Raw genomic sequence first — 27,978 nt, 5'->3', positions numbered from 1 at the left:
AAGTAGTAAATGTTGTTCAAAAAGTTTTTTTATTACTAGAGCAATGCAGGATATTCAGCTAGTATTTTATAAAGATTAAAGCCAAGCTTGCTTCTAACGTTATTTTAGTTATGTAATAGAAATGTTATTCATACTCAAATCAATCATAAGCCGAGAGTGACTCACTATAATCACATGCATGACAACTAAAAACATAGTATATTCAACACTTTGCCGGTTGACGATTGATTTGGACGGGGAAAAGTGACTCCAAATGTTTCGTTGGAATCCTATAGAGGTATGAATAATATGAGCTAACCTATTTTGCTTTACAAAAATCCAACACGGTGATCAATAGAATTGGAGCATCGCCATGAACAAAGCTCAAAGAAACTCTGCATGCAGACAGAAATATCTTTCAACCCCTTCCACGAACAGCATATATGCATATACACAGAATAGCTGGCTAGTAGTGACCTAACAAGCACCAACCACTGTTGTCATGAAACAAAGGCATAGTAGGTAACAACTATGGAGGATTACAATATAGGCTAATACATTATGGAATAAAGAATCTGAAAACCATGAAAGTTCTCCACAGTGGAAACCCTCAGAAAGATACAATGATTGCAGTATTATATATCAGGCTACAATAAAGACTGCCTCGAATGATGTTATAAATTTATGAAAGGTATCGGAGACTCTACATTCTACATGATTATTTTATCTGGTTCATCGTCTTGTACGCCTCCGTGGAGCAGCCTTGGCAGCGGTACCGAGTGGAAACATAGCGCCTCCATTAGCTGCGGGTGGCATCGTCGTCCCAAACTGTGGTACACCTAGAAAACATAAGCTACCCATAGAGCCATATCAATAGATGTCTAAGTGAAAAATGGCTTGACCTGCTAGTACCTCCCACAAATTCTAGGCTCAGAGAAATTAACAAAATGTAAACGGAGACACTCTTTGCTGGTTCTAGGAGCACCAAAATGTTTGCAGGTTTTCCCACCTTTCCCTGATACATACAGTTGATCCCTATTATACAGTTTTAATTCTTTTTAGTTTAGGTATCATAAAGCAAATGTTTAGTATAGATGGGTGTAGAAACCCAAGTAATGGATTTACTTTCTATATAAATACTAGTTGAATGTCCGGCGTTGCACAGGTAATAAAAAAGCTTATAAACAGTAGCAGGTAATGTAGTTAACATTGGCTAAGTTTCTTCACCCAATGAATTTGAGTAACTTGAGCTAGCAACTTAAGGTAGGTTATTATAACTTACTATAACAAGAGCCTACTTATAACTGTTCTTATAATTGATATGGTAAGCATCATGATCTCTCACACAATCATGATCTTCAAGCGTTCTAGTAGTATTCAATGTTGGACCAAAAGTAATTCAATTGACATTAACTGACTCATAGAGTAGGACAATGTTTACACGAGCCACAAGTCATCATTGTGGTTTCTTGACCTTACTTGAACCCAGGTTAATCTGTTATTGTCAAACTATTGTTTTTACATCTGATGTGTATATATATTCTGGTAGAATTGCAAATAAATCAGTTAGTCAGCATACACCTGAGAATATATTTTCAACAGGTTATGGGCCCAGTCATAGTGGCTTATTAAATTTACTACTCTACTATTTATTACTGAACTGCATCCAGCATGGCGACTGGTGAAGACAAGTTAAGTTTGGACAAGCTCACAAGAAACATTTACAGCACATGGAAGTTTAAACTAAGACACCGGTTGATAGCTAAGGAGCAATGGGAAGTAGTGGATGGGTCTGCTGAAGAACCGACAGAAGCAACAGCCAAAGCAAACTTTGTGAAAAAGACTAATCAGGCTATGTCGGTGATGGTGCTCTTGGTAAGCGATGATCTGCTATACTTAATCACTACCTGTGATGAACCAAAAGAAGTGTGGGACATCCTAAGGATGTCCCACACTACAAAAACACATTCTACAAAAACATTTTGTGCGGGATACTTTAGCAAACAAACTATTCCTGAAAAAAAAATTCTTTTCAGCGTAAATGAAAGAGCCCTCCTCTGTGGAGCAGCATTTAAAATTTATGAAAGAATTCACTGAAAGCTTGCAGCAGTAAAGGCTGTAATATCTGAAAAAGATCAGATCATGACTCTACTGGGAAGTCTTCCAGAAAGCTTTTCCACACTAGTGACAGCACTGAAAGCGACAGTGGATACAGGCCTTTCAATGGGGTATGTACAACAGGCAATACTAAATGAAGTGCAACGTCAGGATGAAAAACAACTTGAAAACTCAAGGTTATCATTACCAGACTCTGCTAATCTTGCCAACAAGGGAAGGCAACTCAAAAACTAACGACAAAACCGTGACAGGAAGTGCTGCGGATGTGGGAGTCTATATCATCTGAGATGGAACTGCCCAGAACTGAAATCAAACGTTGGTGGTTACGCTCATCGGCAAAAACACGTTGCAAAGCATGCTGCAGAGGATCAAGCTGAGAGCAGCTCTGACTCAGCGCTCATCATACAAAACACTAATGCTACTGACAGTAAGACATGTGAGTGGCTCATCGACTCTGGAGCCATGAGTCACGTGACATTTAACAGGAGTATATTCAGAAAATATACGGAGTTTGGAAAGCCTCGGAAGGTAAGCCTTGGAGACGGCCATCAGCTGAATGCAGTCGGCATTGGCAAGGTGGAGGTCTACACCGCTGTAAGTTGTACCAAGTCTAAACCAAATACTATGAATGATGTACTCATCATCCCTGCAATGAAGGTGAGCCTTTTCTCCATGCATTCAGCAGCATCTCATGGTGTTAAAATGCAATTCGGCCACTCTCGCTGTTGGCCGAAGAACATGAGTGGCAAGGTCAGAGCCACCGGAACTTTGATTGACAAACTCTATTATCTAGACACATGTTTCAATAAAGAACATGCTTCTGTAGCTTCAGAGTTATGGTATCAACGCTTGGGGTATGCAAGTGCATCTGTCATAGCAAATGTTAGGGACTTAGTGATCAGAGCTGATTTGTCTACTGTCAAGATATATGTGTGTGAATCCTGTATTTTGGGAAAAATGTCTAAGAAACATTTTCCTGAAGATGGCATTGTTAAGTCTAATAGGTGACTAGAAATAGTACATACTGATGTTTGCGGCCTGATGAAAACAAGATCCATCGGTGGTAGCCAGTATTTTGTTTCTTTTATTGACGACTATACTAGACATGCTTTCCTCTATTAAATGCATGAAAAATCTGAGGTATTTTCTAAGTTCAAGGAATTTCAGGCCTTTGTTAGCTATCAGGCTGGCCAGAGTATCAAGATTTTACGTAGTGATAATGGTGGTGAATATATTGGGAAAGATTTTGAAAACTATCTCTCGTTTTGTGGCATTCTACATTAGCTTACTGTGCGGTATTTGGCTAAACAAAATGGGGTAACACAACGTTATAACTGAACCATATGCAAATCTTCTAGGGCTATGGTAGCACAAGCGAGGCTGCTAAAGCGTTTCTGGGCAGAAGTTATTGCTAATGCTGCTTATTTTAAAAATAGATTACCCACTAAGGCAACTATTAAAACTCCTTATGAGCTGTGGTACAAGCGCAGACCTGACATTAGTCACCTTAGGGTGTCTGGATGCGCAGCGTTTGCCCATATTCCAAATCAGCTAAGAAGCAAACTTGATGTCAAAGCCGAGCGCATGATCTGTATTGGATATAGCGTCAGAAGCAAGGGGTATAGGCTGTACAACCCTGCAGCTGACACAGTAGTGGTGCGTCGCGACATTGTGCTTGAAGAGTCAAAGTTAGGGCTGCCCAGTCAAACTGATTTATCTGATCAACCACAGTCATATGATGTAGATGCAAGCCTAGACTAGTGTTGGGCCGGTATTGGGTTATCCGCTCTTACTGATACCGAGGGATTATCGGTACCCGAGGAAACCAATCATTTTCAGTGTCAGCTAGGTATCTGCGGCCGGTTTGATATGATCGGTATTTATCCGTAAAAGCTTATCGGTATATGGTTATACGGATATCCGGAGAGATTTTTAAAACGCTTCATGACGAACATGCCAATCTCAGCATGCATTGGCGAACAAATTCAACAAAAATTTCCATGCTTACTGTATCTACTATTATATTACGTTACATATATAATGCCACTAGCCTCGAAGGTTTGGGAGTTCTACACAGATGAGAGGACGTATAAAGACTCTAACGGGACTGGACTCTAATTGGACTGCGTATAATTATGTGATTACATTACCTGATTACAATATGTGATAGTAAGATTTTTTAAACTGTTTCAGTATATTTAACAAAGAGAGCCCATTGCCATTATCTATATGTTCTTTATTATACATAACGTTTGTATCAATAACTATATTTTTTAATAGAATAAACAATAAAAACATCTATCATGAAAATTACATTTCCATCTTTCTTTGTTGGCTTTCTAAAACCAGGAGTCTCTTTGCCGTAACAATATACTGCTGACTAAAGAATGTTTTTTTGCACAGGCTACTTTTTGCACAGCGATAAAAATTGTTCGAGACAGTTATGATTTAAAGTTTAAACAATTTAAAGACACACTGATAACCACATACCAAACAATAGTACCGACAATACCAAACTTTCTTAGTTGGCAAAGGATACCGAAGATGGTAAATACCGAGGATACCGATACCGGAAAAACCGATAAAAATGAGCAAGGATATCCAATCCGGCACTAAATTAGATACCGGCCCTACACTAGCCTAGACCCAATTGAAAATGGCACTGAAAATCCAACGAGCAATCCGCCGTTGTTCTACTCGTGTTCACATGCCACCTGTGAGATTTGGTATTGATGAGTACACAAGTGCTTGTGTTGATTACCGTATATAGCTTTGAAAGCATGTGACATAATTGAACCCTGCAGTTATTCCAAAGCTATCTCAGGTTCTCAGTCTAAGGAATGGCAGGCTGATGCTGAGTATAAGTCATTAATTAAAAATGAAACCTGGGATTTGGTGGAGCTACTAGAAGGGGGTAAAGTAATAGACTGTAAATGGGTTTTTAAGATAAAATATGATAGTGAAGGTAGGATAGACAGGTTTAAGGGTAGAGTAGTGGCTAAGGGTTTTGAGCAAAAGTATGGCATCGACTATGAGAAAACTTTTGCCCCGGTGGTCAATTTCTCTTATCAGCGAGCACTGATTTCACATGCTGCCTCCCACAACATGCTCATACACCAAATTTATGTTGTTACCGCTTTCCTTAATGGCAGACTTGAGGAAGAAATATACATGAAGCAACCGGAAGGGTTTAGTCAAAAGAGCTCTGCAAAATTGGTATGTAAGTTACGGAAAAGCATATACGGGTTGAAACAAGCGCCCAGGTGTTGGAATGCAGTTTTAGATGAGTTTTTAAAACAGCAGGGTTTCTGTCAGTCAGGTAGAGATCAGTGTGTATACAGCAGAGCGCATGGTGTTGAGAAAACTATAATTGTCGTGTATGTCGATGACTTGGTTTATTGCAAGCAGTTCTGAATCCGAAATGTATGCTGCCAAAGAGTCCCTAGCTGCTAGATTTAAAATGAAAGACATGGGAAGTCTGCAGTATGTACTAGGTATCAATGTGGTGCAAAATAAAAATTCTGTATTCCTAAATCAAGTAACTTACATTGAGCAAATTTTGAAAAGGTTTGGGATGGAAGCTTGTAAACCAGTAACTACACCAGCAGCAGGAGATGTTAGGCTAGTTAAGGACGATGGGAGCAAGCCAGTGGATCAAACTGTGTATCAATCCATAATAGGTAGTTTGTTGTACTTGGCTGTCGCAACCCGGCCTGGCATATCATATTCAGTGGGAGCACTTTCAAACTACAATAGCTGCCCAACAAAGACACACCTTTAAGCTACTAAACGTGTGTTTTGCTATTTGAGGGGTACAAGAAATTTCACGCTTAAATATTCCTGACTGAGACCTGAGGCAGTAGGATATTGTGATGCTAGTTGGGGGGGACAATGAAGATAGACATTTAACCAGTGGAGTTGTGTTTACTTGCGCAGATAGCCCCCATAGTTTGGCATAGTTAAGCAAGCGTCAGTCGACTGTTGTGCTATCGACTGCGGAATCAGAATATATTGTGTTGTTTTCAGCAACGAAAGAAGCTGTGTGGCTTAGACAACTGTTTTCTGATTTTTGTGTGAGGCAATCAAATCCCACAAGAATCAATATTGATAATGTTGCGGCAGCAGCAATCGCGAAAACGGTAAAAGCAGTAAAAACATCAAGCACGTGGAATTAAGTACCATTACATTCGAAAGATGGTAACAAAGAAAGCTGTCGCAACAGCCTATTGCCCAACAGAGGTTATGTTGACTGACCTACTAACAAAGTCATTGCCACGACAACAATTTGAGGCTCTGCGCTCTAAGCTTGGTATCGTGTGCGGTAGATCAGCTGTGTAGGATGCCATGAGTTTGGAATTAATAAAAGAGTAATTCTTCTTTTTTGTATGCATAAACACTTGATACTTCAACAACAGATGTAATGTAATTAAAGGTGTGAGAAGGGAAATCATGCAAGAAGTAGGGGAAGCATGTGCTTAGGTCAAATTTCTGTTTATGTATCATTATATACTTATATTACTCATGGAATTTTTTTTGTGATAGTTATGTACTGAATATTGTATTTAATTTTGTGCTTGTTTTATCTTTATGACCATATGAATTAAGTGGGAGTGTTGGACAGGAAGTAATTCAATGGACATTAACTGACTCATAGATGAGGACAATGTTTACATGACCCACAAGTCATCAATGTGATTTCTTGACCTTACTTGAACCCAGGTTAATCCGCTGTCAAACTATTGTTTTTACATCCGATGTGTAAATATTCTGGTAGAATTACAAATAAATCAGTTAGTCAGCATACACCTGAGAATATATTTACAACATTCAATAGTATGTTTGCATGCACTTCAAGCTTGCGCATGTTAACTTGTGTAAAATGCATGTGCACAATTATTCTATAGTATGGCAAGTAGGCCATATGGCGTAGTAGACAGTACACTTGTCTGCAGAACCGGCGTTTCCTAGTTCCATTCCAGCACAAAGCGGTTTTTACACTACTAAAACTCTGGCTATAACTGGATATACAAACGACAGACACACTCACATTCCAATAAATACATATTTTAGCACAAAAGGCCAATTGACACATCACTCAGCAGAATTAAATGTAAAATGAAAATATATTATTAATCGCAGGCAACATACGTATGTCCAAACTTAACACAACGATATCCTAACACACTTAAGATTGAATGATGAAGTTGATGGGCCAAGGGATTATTTGGACTGTTGATGGACAATCCTGAAGCGTACTTGATACTTCAATGAAACCTATGACAGTCGTTGAGACTAAAGCAATCGATCTGTTAGGGTTTCATGGTTATCAATTAAGAAACACTAGGTTTTGCGATTCAGTGGTTATATGCTCCTCTTGTTTCCTTATTGAACAAACCCATCCTATTGGCTAATTGTTATGGTAAAGCAACCGTTGTCAGACTCGTGCAGAGTATTGCTTGTGGACCAATGGCTGAATCGGCAAACAGGACAAAATGGCCACAGACATTTTAATGAGTAGTGACTACCTTGAAGGAAAGGATGTTCCGTTATATTTCATTTTTGCTTGAACGAAGCATTAACCCACCAAATAGCTTAAAGCAAAACTCACCTTGCGCTTTGATGGGTGTTGCAGCAGCTCCATTGGACGCTGTAGCAAAGGAGCTTTGGGTCGTGCTAACTGCACCAAAATTGAACCTTCGGGCAGGAGAGGTACCAGCTAAAGTTGTAGCTGTAGCACCAAAATTGAATCTGTCACTAGCTGGGTTAGATGAGGTAGCAGTGCCAAAGATACCACCAGATGTACCAAAGACCGAGCCTGCCGAGGTAGTTGCCGTGAAGATTCCTTCAAAAAATGACACAACTCCTAATTGACAATAAAAGCTTCAACGAATTAAATGACTCAGAAAACCAGTAAAGCTCGTTGCCATAGTCTGAACAAACGACCTTGAAGTTTCCCATGAGGTGAGGCATATTCGACATGAAACCATCAAGTTACTGATATAGTCCTTCACAGAAAATGAATGGCATACCTGTGGTCAGAGTTTGTGATGAAGTTGCAGAGCTGAATGGTGAGGAGGTGGTTGAAGGTGGCGCGAAGACATTAGAAGATGCTGATGTTCCAAACAAGGAGTTGCTAGTGGTGGTTGTGCCAAACGTTGTGCGGCCGGCCGTCGTTGTGGTACCAGATGACATGCTGACACCTAAGGGGAAACTAGATGTATTACTAGCACCAAAAGTGAAAGGTTTTGAGGTTCCTGAAGCATTATTTGTTGAGGCTACAGCAGACCAAACAGAAAAAATAAATTCCCTAAAAAAAAATGGTGGCAATAAGGAATGGCTCCTAGTTTTAGTATCAGCTGGGCTGCTAATTCCTAAATTCTGATGTAATATGTTATTTTATGCTAAGAACGAAATCAGTCAATACATATTTCTTAGCAGGGTTCCCTCAGGAACTATGATTTAGGGGAAAAAAGCTCTGTTAAAGTAATAATTAGGAGTTGTCCTCTCAGCTACTAAAGCATACATTTCAAGTATTTTTTTGTTGCAACTGCAATCTGTCACGGTGTACTTTTTCTTAACATGAGAATCAAGCAAAGCGTCTCTTGACTTCTTAAAGTTTACAATATTGTAAAAGAGCTACTTTTTATTTGATGAAATTGGCGGCGCAGTACAAAGTTGAAAAAGTTGACAGACTATAAGTTTTCCATGAGCAGACTCACTGTCATGAGCATATTTACTTACCCCCGAATACTGATGCAGATCCTTTTCCAAACGGAGTGGCCTCTGTAGCTTTAGTATTTGACTGACCAAGAGTGAATGCAGAGGGGCTGGCTATTGGTTGGCCAAAGGAAAACGCCGGGGCTGACAAAGATGAAACAGCAGCAGTTCTGAAGGCTGAAGTTTGACTGGAGGTTGTTGCTATTGGCTGCCCACCAAAGGAAAATGTAGCTGAAGGGGCAGAAGATGAAGTGGCAACAGATAGGCTACTGCCAAAGGAAAACCCAGTCGATGAAGTAGAATTGGCTAGAGTTGTCGAGGTAGTAGCACCAAAAATGGTTGCGCCCAATGTTGAGGCATTGTTAGACGCGGGTTTACCAAATGAGAACACAGGAGCGGATGAGCTAACAGGTGTTGAGCCGAATGCAAACGGCATCGTCGATGACGCAGTTGAAGTAGCAGCAGGCTTAGTGGTGACAGGTGCCCTGAATCCAAATAAACCAGTCGCACTAGTTGTGGCTGATGTTGATTTTGTTGATCTAAATTTTAATGTAGCTGCGACAGAAGTTTTACCCTTCTGCTCACTAAATGAGAAAGATGGATCAGCAGTGCTGTTAGCAGTAGAAGAGAAACTTGTTGACTGACTTGAAGTTGGGGCAGGAGACAAAAAGGCACCAGAAATGTTGCCATTCGATGTTCCAAATGACAAAGTAGAAGTGGTGGTCGTAGAAGCAGTTGGAGACCGGGTAAATATCGGCGAGGCAAGAGATAAGAGAGGCTTAGAATTACATGTAGAGGAAAAGAGTCCAGACGTCGAACTTGATGAGCTTTTTGCAGGCCCAAAAGAAAACGACGGTGCAAAACTATTGGATGTTGTGGCCACTGATACTGTCTCTTTTTTGCGGGCAGAGGAAGAAGCAGCTGGAACTGTAAACCCAGTAAAAGCCAATGAGCTGGTGACTGGAGAAGCCTTTGAAGCTGGACCTGATCCGAAGTTGAACAGAGGTGCAGATGAAGTTCTGAAAGCATATGAAACAAACAAACTGGTGAGTTCCATATCTAAGGGCTAGAAAACTAAACAACAACTGTTCCGAAACGCATCATAAGTTTGAATATAAAACAGCTTCACTGTAATGGAGCATTCATCTATGTTTGATGAATACAAAGGGAAGTTGAGCACAAGAAGATGAAGACATACCAAGCGATGGTAAGACTAAGAATGCATCCAACTTGCTGTTTTTATCATTGAAAACTTCATTTTTAATAGATAGAATATTTGCTCTACTTTTTAAATAGTGCTTATGATAGATTACTAAAAGTGTTCTGTCTTTTCTCTGCTATCAGTAGTTCTATGGCTTGACCATAACAGGTAACCAATTGGTATAATAGCCTTTTTTAAAGAGTAACAAACATTAGACTTTAAGCTGTTAACAACGTTGTTTTCCCTAAATGAACATTGATATTTTCAATGAGATTTGAATTCCTCTGATGATCAAATTTACTATATTAACACACAATTTAAATAGCCAGAGGGAGTAGACAGTAAAAATAACGCTGCGGCGCCTTTTGAACACTTGCTTGTTTTATATGGACAGTTATAAAACCCGTCCCTTACATATGCCGATAATTTAATCTATCAAATATGTTAGCTATAGCAATGTGGTAGTAGTCAGCTCACACATTGGCAAGCTTCTCATCAGGGGAACTGGCAGCAGCTGATAGAGAGAAGCTGACCTTGACCAAAGAATCAGCAGTTGATTTGGTAGACTCGGCTACAATAACCAGACAATTACAAGTTCACTAGTTGAACTTACGATGCTTGACAAACTGTCTGTGACAGTCATTTTACAACTCACTCCAAGATCAGCAACGCTTACTGCTGTTGTTTGCAATTTATAGAATACAGCCTCAAATAAAACATTCACTCTCGCATGAAGCACCCACTCTCACACAAAACACCTCCCCTCACACAAAGCACCCGCCATCACATAAAGTACTCAACATCACACAAAGCACGCACCCCTCACACAAAGCACCTACCCTCATACAACATGAAGTTCTTACTTTCACGGAAAGTACCCACTCTCATATAAAGTACCCACTCTCATATAAAGTACTCACTATTACATAAAGTACTCACTCTCACATAAAGCACCTACTCTCATATAAAGTACTCACTGTCATATAAACTGCCCACTCTCATATAAAGTACCAACTTTCATATAAAGTACTCACTATCACATAAAGTACTCACTCTTACATAAAGTACCCACTCTCATATAAAGCACTCACTCTCATATAAAGTACCCACTCTCATATAAAGTACAAACTCTCATATAAAGCACTCACTCTCATATAAAGTACCCACACCCATATAAAGCACCCACTCTCATATAAAGTACCCAGTCTCATATAAAGTACCTACTCTCATATAAAGTACCTACTCTCATATAAAGTACCCACTCTCCTATAAAGTACCTACTTCATATAAAGTACCTACTCTCATATAAAGTACCCACTTTCCTATAAAGTACCTACTCTCATATAAAGTACCTACTCTCATATAAAGTACCCACACTCATATAAAGTACTCACTCTCATATAAAGTACTCACTCTCATATAAAGTACCCACTCTTATATAAAGTACCCAGTCTCATATAAAGTACCTACTCTCATATAAAGTACTCACTCTCATATAAAGTACCCACTCTCATATAAAGTACTTACTCTCATATAAAGTACCTACTCTCATATAAAGTACCCACACTCATATAAAGTACCTGGTTTGGTAGGTAATGAAAACTTAGAAACAGTTTGCGCTTCCGTAACAGTAGCGGGACGGACCTGGAGAACAGAAAAACACCAATTTAATGACGCCTGAACAGAATCTGTTTCAAGTCATAGATTTCTAGACATGAATTGTTTACAAGACAGTCAATACTAACTGTGTACTAACTATGTACCCTAACTGATGAGGTTCGGTTCATTTAGAGCAACATTCAAATATAAAGTACAAATGTCATAGTGTATAAGTAACATAGTGTACAAGTAACATAATGCACGAGTCACATAGTGTATGAGTAACATAGTGTACAAGTAACATAGTGTACGAGCAACATAGTGTACAAGTAACATAGTGTACGAGTAACATAGTGTATGAGTAACATAGTGTACTAGTAACATAGTGTATGAGTAACATAGTGTACGAGTAACATAGTGTACGAGTAACATAGTATACGAGTAACACAATGTACGAGTAACATAGTGTACTAGTAACATAGTGTTCGAGTAACATAGTGTACGAGTAACATAGTGTACGAGTAACATAGTGTACTAGTAACATAGTGTATGAATAACATAGTGTATGAGTAACATAATGTACGAGTAACATAGCGTACGAGTAACATAGTGTACGAGTAACATAGTATACGAGTAACATAGCGTACGAGTAACATAGTGTATGAGTAACATAGTGTGTGAGTAACATAGTGTATGAGTAACATAGTGTACTAGTAACATAGTGTATGAGTAACATAGTGTATGAGTAACATAGTGTATGAGTAACATAGCGTACGAGTAACATAGTGTATGAGAAACATAATGTACGAGTAACATAGTGTACTAGTAACATAGTGTACGAGTAACATAGTGTATGAGTAACATAGTGTACGAGTAACATAGCGTACGAGTAACATAGTGTAATTGTAACTCAGTGTACAAATGGCATAGTGTACAAACGACGCTCAGCTAAAGATTAGACAGTCTGGTTGTATTTCTGTGTGAACTAGAATCAATAGAGATATTTAGAAGTTTTTTTCATAAACAAACTGACTGATCAACAATAGATCGATCAGGGGAATGAGTTGGAAGCCCTATTCTTTGTTAGTGTGGCACAATAACCTAAAATCTACGAGCTGGTAATACATGAAGCACACAAGCATCAGCTTTCTAACGCATTTTGCATATTTGGAATTTGTAAGAATTTGCATTAGAAGCGCGGGCAAAAATAATATGGGCTAGAAATTTATTTTACGCCAAACATTGTCAACCTGCCAAGATAAGTACATACATCATTCAACAAGCCAACTGCTTGTTTCTTCGACCATTTCTTCTCATATATGTCCTTGGGTAATACCCTACGAGTTGTTTTGACTCTCAAAGTTTGAATCGGAGTAAGCTGCGACTCATTGTAACTGTCTATGCCGGGTTTAAGAAACCATTGAGAATGCATATTCAAATGCTCCGAAATCATATGCTTGCCTTTCTTTTCTAGTGTGTCTAACCAGCGTTTATACTCAAATGACTCTGTGTGACACTTGCTGTAAAGTCTACTTTCAACATTTCTGTCTTCTTTCACTCGCATTAGCTGCTTTTGGTCCGCTAAACCTTGCAAAGGGTATTCGCCAGAACCATAAGGCAAGGACTTGTTACAAGGTGCTGGGAACATTAAATTTACTTGTTGAATGAGATCTACCAACTCTGTGAGTTCTTTATCACACTTTTTAGTTGTGCTTCTGCTTTCCATGTTTACTTTGTGGGCAAAAGGCTTCGCACTGACTAAAACAGCCTGCGCTACTCCAATTCTCGCCAGCTCATTTTTCTGAAGACTCGGTTTCGTCTGGGTTCCCTTTGCAAAACAAACTACTCCATGTGTCTGAGAAAACGTTGATGACGTCATAATCTGCCAAGATCGCATGAGTTCCTTGATCTGCTCAGTAAGAAGGCACTTGGGCAAAGATTTGTGAGGCCTGAGTGTAGTCCTTTGTCGACAAAAGGGACAGGTCAACTGTATAACCTGCACGCCATTCTTTATAGAGCTCTGCCGATCCAGTCTATCTGCACAAATGTTGCATATTCTGTGGAGGCAGGAGAATGCAAGAAGATCCCGAGGCACATCACATATCTTACAAGTCAGCAGTTCGGTCAACTGCTTTATTTTGCGATCCATGAGTAGTCAGCGCTTCATAAATTGTAACTTTACTAGCTCTTCTACTAATGCCTTATCGGATGACAACTAGCTTATGAATAGAGGGGAAGTTCCCTGGCCTATTTTTACTAGCAAGATAATGCAATGCCTGCGCTTGCCACTATTGGCTTTTCAATTGAAAGCATAACACATTGAAAGCACCAACACTGTGTACACGCAGGCATACCATCTAATTTTGGATAATGCCTTTTAGATTCTACATTCTAATGTGGCTCGGGTCACCTTTGTGAAGCAGGCTTAGCTATGACATCACTGCATGGACTGGCACTACCTCCGAGCTAGTTGCCTACTAGCTAACAAGTACTTGTGACAACCTGTCTGTTTAAGCAGTTCAAAGCCATTGAATGAATAGACCTTGAATTTAGACATTCAAGATTTTGTTTCACCGCTATAGTTTTCAAATGAAGCAGCCTTTGCAATGCTACAATCCAAAAGTCCTGGCAAATGTGTTATGAAATGATGCAATTAAAGAAAACTCCATCAAAAGCTGTTATGTAAAAATATCTGCAATTTATATTATAACAGTACCCGAGTAGTTGATTATTTTACGTTGAAGTTTTTTAATATTCGGGAGTTAAACTGATCCCCTTTTTAAACAGATCTGCATAAGTTGCCGGTCTGGCAGTAAACCTCAAGGCTTTGCTGGCAAGGGAGATGACTCCTGTGTTTTTCTTAAAGCTTTGAGTGATTTAGTGAACCTTACTTGATGTTAATCTCTAACTTGACATGTCAACTAAATCGCAATTTCCGATTTCGACATCATTCAATGCTGACTCGCTCGGCATCCAAATTCAATAACATCTATCAGTGACTAATTAATCTCTTTTTAAATTTATATAGCTAACAGACCTCGTTAGTCAAGAGAGATGTTAGTCAAGAGAGATGTTAGTCAAGAGAGATGTTAGTCAAGAGAGATGTAAGCAATGCCATCAGTATATTTTATAACAACTAGTTCAATGTCATCAGGCTTGCCAGTGAACAAGAATCGGTACATATCACGAGGTCCGTGCAAAAACACAATACATGAAGAACTGTGTGAACGTAATGACTTAACAAATGACAAACAGTAACAATGACACAATGACAAACTATGGATGTTCTTCGAACGGGTGTGTTACTAGGGATGCTTTTTACAAGTTTGATTAAAAGAATATGTTGAAAGCATTTTTATGACTATTTTGGAAATGAAAATAAAACTGACCTAGTACAGACAACTCTTAATTGAAAAGGATAGCTAACACAAGCATGATGCTTTGCATGCTATTTGTGTACACTTCTCTACACCCTTCACGGTAACAAATAATTCAAGAACTAATAGCATCACAAAGTAGTGAAGGAATAGATTATGAGTAAAAATTTGCCTTTCTACCATATACATGTAGAATCATATGTAAATATTTAATTAGCTCATTAAAAACAGATCCAATCAATAAGCAATCTGTTACTATTTGTATTCCCCAAGGTATACAAATTCGGTGTTCGGTTACAATAAAGGCAGCCTCGTATGATATTATAAATTTACTAAAGGTATCAGAGACTCTACATTCTACATGATTATTCTATCTGGTTCTTTGTCTTGTGCTCCTGCGTGGACCAGCCTTGGCAGCAGTACCGAGTGAAAACCTGGCGCCTCCATTAGCTGCGGGTGGTATCGCCGTCCCAAACTGCCGCAAACCTAAAAACATAAGCTATCCAAAGAGCTGTGCCAACACATTTCCAATTGAAAAATCACTTGATCTTCTAATACCTCTCACTAACTCTAGTCTCAGGAAAATTAACAAAATGCAAATAGCAACATTGTTCGTTTGTTCGTTTGTTTTTTGTTTGTTTTAAAGATCACTAAATAGTTGGAAATTTTTCCAACTCTGCCTTAATACATTTTCAAATAAGTTTCGTTGCTGCACCTAATCACATTAAATGTAAAAAATTCATCTATAAATGTAAATAGGGATCTATGTACTTTCCGGACTTACATGGCTTCCCTGACAAGTACATGTAGATATCAATATCACAAGTAGATCAATGCTTGAGAAAGAAATACTCTTGCACAAATCAAAATTGGGTCCATTCTGAGAGGTTTAGAAAGTTTTCAGGACAGTTTTCTATATTTCTGATAAAAATTGGCATGAATATGATACATGTACTTTATGTAAAAATTTATTATTTTCACTCATCCCAAGTTTCTCACTCATCCCTATACCTCCCACTAACTCAAGGCTGAAAGAGATAAATAGAATGTAAACACTATTTATTGGTTGTACAACAGGTGGAGTCAAAATACTGAGACCAGGGAAATGCTTTAGACTCAAATACTTGTTGATAACTTTGAAAGTTAGCAAAAGGACCCTGGGGAAAATAGAACTATAGTAGAAATATTTGCAGAATAGAAATTGAAACCCTGAATAATTATTGACCACTATATTGGCAAGTAAGGCAAGTCACTTCAACAATGATGATAGGAATTTGATGAGAAGGAAGTTCTAATAGTCATAAATATTAGAGTCAAGCCTCGACTTGAGGTCATCTTACATGACTTTTTACGCACAACATGAGTAAAAAGTCATGTAAAAGTAAAAGTAACATGAGTTTTGAGCAAATATGTGTCTCAAATGTCAACTTTTTTCAACTTTGCAGTTTTGTAATTCAGCAGGGTTTCCTTCGACACATTTTGGCTTGTTGGTGTAATAATAGCATAAAACAGAACTCCATACATTCCTTCTTAAAAAGACTAATATGTGTGGAAGTAGAAGTAGAAGGGGTGACGAGTTAGAAGACAATCAATAAGACAAAGCTTTCCTTGAAACCTAAACAGGAAAAAGATGAGCGAACCTCTCCATTGGTTTTTTAAGAAATACATGAAGCAATATCATAGGTATTATGAGAGAGACAGCGATATGAAGAGACGACAGTCAAAAAGTAAAAATACTAAAAATAATGATTAAAGAGAAACTTGAATACCAAATATAACAAGAAAATATATAGTGAATTATTTATGTTAATTTAAGGTTGGACTTTAATTTAAATTCATAGGTTAGACTGATTATGTTGCTCTGTCTGGGACTTCCCGGTGTCATTAAGGATATGCCCAAATTTAGTCGTAAAGGTGGGGTGTCCATCAAAATACCTCATTATATACACTCATTTTTACATACAACTTAATTTCTAAATTTTTTTTGCCTGGCTTTGTGTAATACATTTGTTTTAATGCTACATGTCATTAGCTCACATATTTTTGTTAGGTTTTCAAAAAATATTTGCTACAAAATACAAAGGTTTTGCCACGCACAAGAAATATCAGATTGGAGTTATTCCGTATGTCGAGGTATGACTACATATAGACAAATACATTTTCCATACTAAATTACTTTGAAAAAACTTCAATTCGCACCTGAACTGGCACCATCCCCAAAGGTTGGAGTGGCGGAAGCTCCAAAGTTAAATGTAGGCTTCGATAGCTCAGTAGTAGCCTGTGTGCCAAATGGATTGGGGTTACGAGTGGGCTGTGAGGAACCAAAAGCAGGGGTCTGGTTGCTGGATGCACCAAAAACCAGTGTGCTTGTAGCCGAGTCGCTATAGCCAAAGGCAGGTGCTAGAATAAAAGAGAGAGTATAACACTTGACCAACTGGTAACTATGTGTTCGTGTGAGAGGATATAAAGATACGAGTATATATAATATATAATATATAAAAGAATATATACAAGATGAAACCTAGTACTAACATATATATTCATGACTGGCAAGAAGAGAATATGCGTAATATGATTGCAATGATTCCTACTACTTGACAATCGGGTTTCACAATCTAGACACATGGATTTTTCAATAGCTGCAGTTCTATTTTTCAAGGTATGGATAGAGGGGATAGAACAGCATAAATTTCACAATAGTTCAGACAAACACACAGGTAAGCTAGTATTCTACTGGCCCTTCAGATTGATAACAAAATTTGAGAAACAAACATTGCAAGGCAAGCTTTTTATTTTTAAAAGACTACGCGAGTGATTCAGTATACATAATAAATATATACAGTACACATATATATTAGCACAAAAAATCAATTGACAGAAAAATTAAATGAAAGTTAAATGTATTTTGTTAAAGTGATAACAAGGTATGTCCAAACCTCACTCAACAATATTCCAACACACTTAGTATTGAATGTTGATGTTGACGGGGCATAGAAAATAAGGTCAAAAAATAGGTCACTCCATACCCTGCGCAATTTTTATGCAGCTGATGGACATCCTGAGGTCTAACAAATGCCTAGCTCACCCAAAAACTAGTCTTTAACAGAACCAGGGCATTTGTTTATATTAAAACAATAAATCTAATAATTCTTCAAGGTGATCAAAAAATGTTACTTTCGTAATTGAGTAGTTATACGCTTTCGTTGCTTCCCTATTGGATGAAGCTAGATCTATGCTGTCGGACATTTTTATTATGGTGAAGTAATGATTTTCAGACTTGTGCAAAACATAGCTTGCACTTCCATCGGCTGAATCGATGAGCCAAACAAAACAGAGTATTTTTGATGAGAAGTGACTGCCCCAAAGGAGCAAATGTTTATTTTTATTCCAGATTTCATTTCTATTTGAACTAAGTATAAAGCACCAAATAGCTAAGAAGGAAATCTCACTTTGAGCATCAAAGGGTGATGCAACAACCCTAGAAGGTGCAGTAGCAAAGAGGCTTTGGGTCGTGCTAGCAGCACCAACGTTAAACACAGGGACAGCAAGGGTAGTGGCTGACTGCCTGAAATCCTCAGAAGCAGCTGAAGTTGTAGCTGTAGCACCAAAATTGAACCCGCCAGTAGCTAGAGTAGATGAGGCAGCAGTGCCAAAGATACCACCAGAGGTACCTAAGGCTGAGCCTCCAGAAGTAGTTGCTTTGAAGATTCCTTCAAAATGTCACACAACTCCTATATGACAATGAAATTTTCAATGATTCAAAATGTCTAAGAAATCAGTAAAGATCATTGCCATACAGCTCGACAAATGACCTTAGAGTTCCACGTAATGCATCAAAGTATATTCGACATGAAAATGATAGTTACTCATACAGTCCTCTACAAAAAATGAATGACATACCTGTGGTCAGAGGTTGTGATGAAGTTGCAGTGCTGAACGGTGAAGAGGTGGTTGCAAGTGCCCCAGAGACATTAGAAGATGCCCATGCTTCAAATATAGAGTTGCTAATTGCTGTTGTACTGAACGCTGTGCTGGCGGCTGTCGTTGCGTTGCCAGAAGACATGCTGACACCGAAGGGTGAACTACCTGTATTCTTAGCATCAAAAGTAAAAGGTTTTGAGGTTCCTGCTGCATTATCTGTTGCGGCATACAAACAGAAAACATAAATTCCCAAAGAAAAAGGCGGTGGCAAAAATGAATGACTTAGTTTGGCATCAACCGAGCTGCTAACTAAAATCTCTCATCTGACATGTCATTGTATTCTAAGAACCAAACCAGTCAGCATATATGAATCTACATGTAAATGTTGGTGGACTGATGTGGGTAAGTCCAGTTATACTGATGAAGTTATAGGAAAAAACGGTTTGCATTGAATTTTAACTAAGAAACACTGATTTTGCAGACAGTAACACTATATATAACCATTATGTCAGGCGGCCACCTTACCATGCTATGGAATAATTGTAGATATAGTTTTTATGTCAGCCAATTTTTAATAGTGATTGGTTCAAATACGCATGCTTCAGCTATCATACTTGAATTACTAGTCAAAAAATATGTGCCCAAATTTCCCCAAATGCTATAAATGTATGTATACGTTGTAAATGTTATATGTATACGTATTATGTATATGTATATTATGTATTATGTATACGTATTATGTATATACATATTACGTATATATGTATACGCTGCATAAACTTAGCTAAGCTTATAGCGCACACAAAATAAAGAACACCTTCATTTATAAGCTAAAACGGCAAATGTTGTATATGTAGATTAACATAAATTTTCTGGGCATTCAGCTAGTCAGTATATATTTCTTAATAGGGTTCTCTTAAATAATTGTCATCTACAGGAGGAGAGTTCAAGGTTGAGGCAAAAGTTAAGGGTGGTCTTTTTGCTGTCTTCTCCACCATTTTAGAATACATATCAAGTATTTACTTTATGCAGCTGGAATACTTCACAATGTACATAGAAAGATCAATCTCTCAACATGAGCATCTCTTACCTTCTAAAAGGTTGACTTGCAATAAAAATCACATTACAGTTATTTGGTATCAAAAGATTCGCCATGTCTTACTCTGTTGTGTTGTAGGTGCCAAATATGTGGGAATGTGATTAAAAGCTCTTAAAAGCTAAAAAACGAACAGAAAATCGCAGCCACACGAGACCGCCCTAGTTTGGATTCGTTTTCCAAAATGTCTAAAATGTGACGTAGTTGTGAGAGATAGATTATATTTACACTTTCATGCATCCTTATTCGTCGAAATATTTTCGTAAATGTACTTCACGCTTGCAATAAAAATCATGTCTATTGTTCTTACGTGTCTATTTTATTGGCATCGTAATGCTGCAACTTTGAGCGGTGATATCTCAAAACCTAGCATAAACATTTTTTAATTTTTTAAACTTAGCTTGAACGATTGCATATCATCTTCTGACAAACATGAGCCTTTTGGTCCGCTGTGATGGTCAAAAAATGCTGTAGAAATTGTTCGCGCCATATGGCGGAAATTGTAAGTCACATGATCAGATAATGTTAGTTTCAGTTCAAGTTTGATCTATCGCAAATAACAGACACGCTTTCTCGTATTAAACTTGTTAATTTCAATTTGTCATAATGTCTAACGCGCCACATCGTGTTTGTGCAGCTGGCAAGCTGAAAAGCACCTTTCTTCTTGGCCAAGAGCAGAGAAATGACCAGACCATCACCGAGCGTGGAGCAACTGGGTGAAGCTGGATGTGACAAACTTTATTTATTTGCCTGTTTACTCTTACCTTTTTTTTCGCCCTTTCAACGACGACATGTTTTCTAACCTGTTTGCATACTCCACATGTCACCAAAGCACGCGAGTAATTTATTTTATGAGCTACTTGTATTAGTAGTAGCAATTCGGGTTATTTTCTAGTATTCTCCTAATACTCCGGTATTAATCTATATTTAATATTACAATATTAATGTCATTTAATTGTAATATGATATTATTAGTATTTTATTTTTTTAATTACGTTTATTATTCTTATTATAATAAAAAAACTAATTCATACTGCATATCTATCTGTAAAACGTAATATATTAATCTATAATTGATAAAATATTGTTATAAGTTTCACGATTAATTTTGCCAAATTTCTTAACCCCACTCACTTATAGATATGTTATATAAAATAGTTATTGTCATTTTCTGGTATCATCGTTAATAGCATATTAGCATTATTAGATGATTATTATTAGTATTAGATGATGAAGAGTTTGTGCCAACCACTGAAGACTGGGAAGAGTTTGAGCGCTATGTTGGCCAGTGTCAAACGCTCTCCAATTACATGTCAGATAGAGCTGAACTTAACCAAACTTGACAAAATATAAAAAATATCCATAGAGTTATTACTCACATTTTTATGTTTACAATATGATGGATTCTGATAAGGTTTTGTAAAATCTGTGTCACGATTGCATGGCTATATATTTATTATTTTTCTGATCATGCAAATATGATATAATAACAGGAAATGATGCTGTACAAATCTTATTGCAAGTCAACTATTGTGTTGTGATTTCAGACCCGAATCCTCCTTCGAAGAGGAGAAAATAATAGTAAGTGTGACAGCACTCCAGCGACTATTTCACTGTCACACCTGCGCCCTCCCCTGCTCATTAACGATGGTGCGAGAAGGCGGATGGGTAGAGTTCAAAGTTACACGTGCCTCCTGTCACCAATCGTACACTTGGGAAACAACTGCCAGGGTGAACAGAGCTCACGTCATCAACCCCCTGCTGGCAGCTGCATCACTCTTTTCTGGCGGATGCCTTACGCAGAACCTCCATTTTCTGTCGCTCCTGAACATCGCGATACCAAGCTACAGCGTTTGCCTCTATCAACAAAAAGAATACTTACATGGTGTGAGTGTTAATATTTACCCATAAACTTGGAAAATGTGAGTAAAAGCTAGGCACACTAATTGAATAACGACATTTAGAAACAATTTTTTTTCTTGAAATGAAAACATGTCATCCTTCAAGCGAAATATATTATAATTTAAAATTCTGATTCTTCATCATAATATAACACAAAAAGGGGGAAGAGAATGCTACATTCTTAAACTAATGATAATGGTACAAATTAATCTTGTATAATGAAGTTTTACAATATTTTACAGTGTATTGCTGAGCAGTACACCCTGCATAACGAGGGATTGATGGCAGCAATCGATTGGGAGCTTGATTTGACAGGTGACGGTAGATGCGATAGTCCGGGGCATTGCGCACTATACGGGGCCTACACTATGATGGATCAGAGCTGCGGTTTAATAGTCAGCAGCCATCTTGACAAGATAAAACTTTGACGGTTTTTACTTCACAGCCTGACAAAACCCAAATTTTTTAGTAGTTATCAATACATAAACATGAAGTTGCTGATCCAACTAAATAATTCATTCAAATAAGGTGAAAGTGACTGTTGGTCGTAACATTTTTTACTTTGCAGTCGACGGAGACCACCAGCTCTAACGCCATGGAGCTGGAAGGCTTCAAGCGATGCCAGTCCGATATAATTTCCCACAGCCTGAGAGTGAGGTCCATTACAACGGATGTTGTTACAAAGGTTGTGTGCATACCGCAAGCTTGTGTTTTGGCTTATGCCGCAAATTCGTCGCAGTGAGCGACGGCCTCTACCTGCCTGCTTGGTGTCTAAGATTCGGGCTCTTTTCCCACCAACGGATGATGAAGAAGAGTTTGCAAACTTGCAAAAAAGATTTGCGGCATAAACCAAAACAAGATTGCGGTATGCACACAACCTTTTCCGAGCATTTAGAGATGGCTCTCCAAATGGGAATAGATTATCTACCAAAACAATTATTGAAAAACAATAATTGCTGATCATCAAAATAATCTCGATCTTTATATAATAAAATCATAAAACTAATACACTCTCTACTGTAGTAAGTGTACAAGCCAAATATAACAATTCTCCTTGTGTTCCACGAGTTCAGAATATGTGTGTTCAACCGATGCATTCGTTTGTGTAACACAAGAATTGTAGATAATGCTTGACACATTAGCATAGCTTTGGTGTTGTTGGCATTAAATAAAAATCTAACTCACTATGATATCGCAGGTAATTATTCCACCCCAACTCAAGGGGTGCAGGCGCCACAAGTTCGTCCACACCTGGATGCATACACAGGCATTCATGCTCCCCGCAGTCATAGAGACGATGCGCAAACTCAGCATCATGGCAGCACAAACACTCAGGAAGAGATGGCATGTCTTGACAGCGCTTGCAGACACACCACTCTGTAGCCGGTGGTATTAGCTCCTAAAGAAATGAACAGATATGTCTATGCAACCATAGCTAATACATCAGGTCGATGTTATCCAACAGTATATCAGTGCAGCACTAGATTTAAATATTAAAATTGTTAATGTTGTAATTCGAGAAAAATCTGTAATTATTTTTTCGCAATATGAAGCGATAATTATCTTTATTAAAATCATATATATAATAATAATAATATTCATTCTATCACTCTCTAGCTAAAACTATTACTACTAGCTAGCTTGGCACATAAGAGTTGGCTAGTGGCGGTGCTTACTTGCTGGGAGGATGATTTTGTTGAGGTTCTTCTTCAGATAGAGCGTCAGGCTCAAAACGCCAGGGTCTTAACTCTTCAGAATTTGACATTTTTTATGATCGCAACTCGGACATGTACACGTATGTTGAATTGTCGGACGGAATGGCCAAGCTGAAACTGTAAAGTAGCAAACATTTATATTTGCTACGGGGTCTTCGGTAAAACCTGAAGTGTTTGTCATAAACTACTGCTATGATAAGTTTTATATTGAGCTTTTTATTGGCCTTTCAATTCACGCGAGAACATCACGTGACAAGACAATAACCAAACTCCGCGAATACGTCATCAAAATCAAGAGATTCCAATCTACGGCGGCTTTTCGTTTTTGAGCTTTTAAGAGCTTGTAATCACATTTCCACATATATGGCACCTACAACACAACAGAGTAAAACATGGCGAATCTTTTGATACCAAATAACTGTAATGTGAATTTTGTTGCAAGTCAACCTTTAAATAGTACAATATTGCAAAAACACTATTTTAAACTTGATAAAAATGGGGAGGAAGTAAAAATTTGACAAATTATCAGTTTTCATGAACACACCCACTATGTCATGGACGATGGGCATATTTTACCTACCTCCAAATTTTGATGCAGACCCCTCGCCAAATGGCGCCGCCTTTGTAGTTTTAGTATTTGACTGACCAAAAGTGAATGCAGAAATTCTCGCTGATGGTTGACAAAAGGAAAACGAAGAGGCTGACGAAGATGAAACAGCAGCCTTTCTGGAGGCTGAAGTGTGACTGGAGGTTGTTGCTGTCGACTGTCCACCAAACGAAAATGTAGCTGAAGGGGCAGGAAATGTAGCTAAAGGGTCAGAAGAAGAAGTGGCAACAGATAGGCTATTGCCAAAGAAAAACCCAGTCAATGAAGTGGAACTAGCTGGAGTTGTCAATGTAGTAGCACCAAAAATGGTTGCGCCGGATGTTGAGGCATTGCCAGACACGGGTTTACCAAATGAGAGCATGGGAGGGGATGAGCTAACAGGTGTTGAACCGAATGCAAACGGCGTGGTTGATGACACAGTTGAAGTAGCAGCCGACTTAGTGGTGACAGGTGCCCCGAATCTAAATAAACCAGTCGCACTAGTGCTAGTTGATGTTGAGTTACTTGATCCTAACTTGAATGTAGTTGCGACAGAAGTTTCACCCTTCTGACCACCAAATGAGAAGGATGGACCAGCAGTGCTGTTACCAGTAGAACGGAAACATGGTGGTTGACTTGAAGTTGGAGCAGGAGACAAAAAGGCACCAGAAATGTTGCCACTTGATGCTCCAAATGAAAAAGTAGATGTGGTTGTTGTAGTGGAAGTAGATGTGGCAGAGTTGGTGGAGGCAAGAGATAAAAGAGGCTTAGAAGCGCATGTGGAGGAAAAGAGCTCTGAAGTAGAACTAGATGAGCTTTTTGCAGGTCCAAAAGAAAACGATGGTGCTAAACTATCGGGTGTTGTGGCCATGGATACTGTCTTTTCTTTGCTGGCAGAGAAAGAAGCAGCTGGAAATGTAAACCCAGTAGAAGCTGCACCATATCTAAAGCTGAACAGAGAAGCTCTAAAATAAAGTTCAAAAAGCATATGAAGCAGAAGAACTGGTGAGCTTTAAATTTGCTGGGCAGTAAGTTAGCTATGACATGCATCAATACTTTGCTTTTTTGAAAGCTTTACTAAAATGAGACTTCAATTTTGAGTTATATAAAAAAAATCGCACACAAAAAGATGAATGCATACCAAGCAATGGTAGGAATGCATCCAACTTTCTGTGTTTATCATTACAAACTTCATTTTAATAAATACAATAACTGTTCTACTTTGTAAAGGATACTTATGATAGATTATTAAAGCCAAGCTGTCTTTTCTCTTTCATCAGTATAAAAGTTATAACCAGCATAGGTAACCAAATCAAACAAGTAGATACAAACACTAGACTTCGCAGATGTTAACAACGATATTTTCTCTAAATCAACAGTAACATTTTCGAAAAGATTTTAATTCATCTGATGATCTCATTTACTATCATGGCATACAACTTGAATAGCCAAAAGGATTAGACAAAAGGAAAAAAAATACCTGCACCCTTTGAACATTTGCTCAGTCTTTGTTAAACATACAAACAATTCTTTTATGTAGATATGAAGAGTAATAAAACTCATGTCTTATATATACTACAGTGTAAATTAAGATAATTTATTCTATCAAAATATTAGGTTTTGAGATCTTGTGTAAGTCAACTCACTCATTGGAAAACTTCTCCTCAGGGGAAGTGGTGGCGTCAGATAAGGAGAAGTCGACCTTGACCTGAACACATAAAACCCTGTTTTAAGCCATAGAACTCTAAACTAGTTTTGACCAGCTTTGGTTGTAACTCAGCTACGAAGTTGTAACAGTTTTAATAATATTACATATGTATATAATAGCAAAAACTGGTGTAAACATTTTGTTTGGAGATCAATTCCAGCAAGCATGAAACTATTAGTAATAAAGTGTTTTATCTAAAGTAAGTCTGTTTTACCAACTAGATATACATTGTATATGTATATACACTAAATAAAAGGAATGAGTTAACATTGGCATGTGCAGAGTTATCTTTTCAGAAAGTTCACGTACACCGATCCCACAACGCACAGTCTTGCCATCATTCACAGCCTGATGAGCATCAAACGTAATGAGCTGTCGGGAAAAATTAATTAAATTCAGAAGCTTTTTATTATTAATAATATTAGTATCACTTTATATTACAAAGCAGCACCAGAATTCACTATTTGCTATACAATTATTAATTTTGAAAAATACTAAAAGCAGACAAAAAAATTTCCATTTTAATACACCCAGTTTTCAGAGTTATGTATATATGTATACATACATATATACATAAACGTATATATGCATATACATATATATACATATATACACATATATATACATATATATACATATATATACATATATACATATATATATACATATATAATTACATATATACATATATATACATATATATACATATATATATACATACATAATTACATACATATATACATACATATATACATACATATATATATGTATATATACATATATACATATATATACATAAATACATATATATATACATAAATATACATATATACATAAATATACATATATACATATATACATGTATATATACATATATACATATATACATACATATATATATATATATATATATACATATATATATATATATACATATAGCAAAGAGTTGACTAAAAAAGCTTTATTACTATTAGTTTCATATACATAGTAAAATGTACAATCCTCAGATAAAACTCATTTACTAGTGACAAGCAGGTAAGATGTACCTTGAACAACCCCACTATAGGATTAAAACATAATTATATGACAGCCATGTTGTTAAGTGTATAGCTAGGTTATATTACTGGATAATAAGAATTTTCTACAGTGGCGGCATGTAGAAATGAGTTCTTGTCTCTTATTTAGACTGGCCTTATCTGGATGCATAATTATATAATATTTTTCTAACAAACATAGTCTGCATATTTCTGAGGTGTTGTCATATGCTTTCGCTTGCTTTACTGCATTCCATTTGATGGTATACCCTGTGTTGCTCCTTTTCAGCTCCCAAATATAATTACTGAGCATTGTTGCGTGTTTTTTTTTCGTTGTTGAATGATGCCTTATGATTCGTGAATCTAGCCTTGAAAGTGGTTTCACACAGCCCAATATATGTTTGGCTGTTTTGCTGGTCATCTGTTACTACTGCCTGGTACATTAGGTTTTTGGTTAGACACCTTCCTTCTAGTTGGCATTCTTCTGGCTTTCTGCAGTTGCAGGTTCTATCGCTGGTGTTGTCTTTCTTCTTTTCCGTGTTTAGTAGCTTTTTGTTATGGCCTTCTATAATGCTTTTTACATTTTCCATACAGCTGTAACTTAGCTTGAGTGTATTCTGGTTAAATATTTTTCTAAGGGGGTGGAATTTGTTGAATATTCTTTTAATCATTATGATGAAAGCTCGTCCTATGTTGGTACTGGCAGCTGCATTATATGGGGGGTTGTACCATAATATGTTTCTTTTTCTGCGGTCTGGTCGTTTCCTATCATCATCATTCTGTGGTTTGTATATCAGCTTGTGTTGGTATTTGCTATCATTTAGGGCATCCTGATATATTTTAGTTGCATTGTTGAAGATGGTTTTGCTTGACGATAGTTTGTTAAGGCGCCTGCTGCTAGAGTCTGGTATGTTTGCAATTATTTGTGGTGGGTGATTGGATTGCGTGTGAATGTAGCGTGGTATGTTGGTTGGCTTGTTGAAAGGCTTGTACGAGTTTTGGTGTACCTTAGGACACTTATGCAT

At 37.6% G+C, this 27,978-nt stretch overlaps 1 protein-coding gene across 1 annotated transcript; it reads right to left on the bottom strand.

Annotated features, from left to right (window-relative positions):
- Positions 1-18: 18 nt before the first annotated feature.
- Positions 19-27,978, bottom strand: LOC137407793 (streptococcal hemagglutinin-like). The gene is made up of 14 exons (XM_068094176.1): positions 27,385-27,978; positions 25,858-25,919; positions 24,206-25,176; positions 18,892-19,128; positions 18,441-18,701; positions 17,191-17,391; positions 15,415-15,477; positions 12,885-13,771; positions 11,596-11,659; positions 10,493-10,586; positions 8,839-9,833; positions 8,127-8,297; positions 7,706-7,939; positions 19-818 (listed from the first exon to the last, which is right to left on the bottom strand). The coding sequence occupies exons 1-14, from the start codon at positions 27,976-27,978 to the stop codon at positions 712-714; spliced, it is 4,941 nt and encodes a 1,646-aa protein (XP_067950277.1). The 3' UTR covers positions 19-711.

This window comes from Watersipora subatra, chromosome 11, assembly GCF_963576615.1.
Source record: "Watersipora subatra chromosome 11, tzWatSuba1.1, whole genome shotgun sequence".
Lineage (NCBI taxonomy): Eukaryota > Metazoa > Bryozoa > Gymnolaemata > Cheilostomatida > Watersiporidae > Watersipora > Watersipora subatra.
The sequence above is the reverse complement of the archived record's forward strand: the minus strand, read 5'-3'. Positions and strand labels throughout refer to the sequence as shown.

Coding starts and splice junctions, on each gene's coding strand:
- LOC137407793 (XM_068094176.1), bottom strand. CDS start 27,978: ATGCATAAGTGTCCTAAGGTACACCAAAACTCGTACAAGCCTTTCAAC. Junction 18,702..18,891: donor ATCACAACCTCTGACCACAG/GTATGTCATTCA, acceptor GACATTTTGAAG/GAATCTTCAAAGCAACTACT. Junction 8,298..8,838: donor ATCTGCATCAGTATTCGGGG/GTAAGTAAATAT, acceptor GTTTCCCCTTAG/GTGTCAGCATGTCATCTGGT.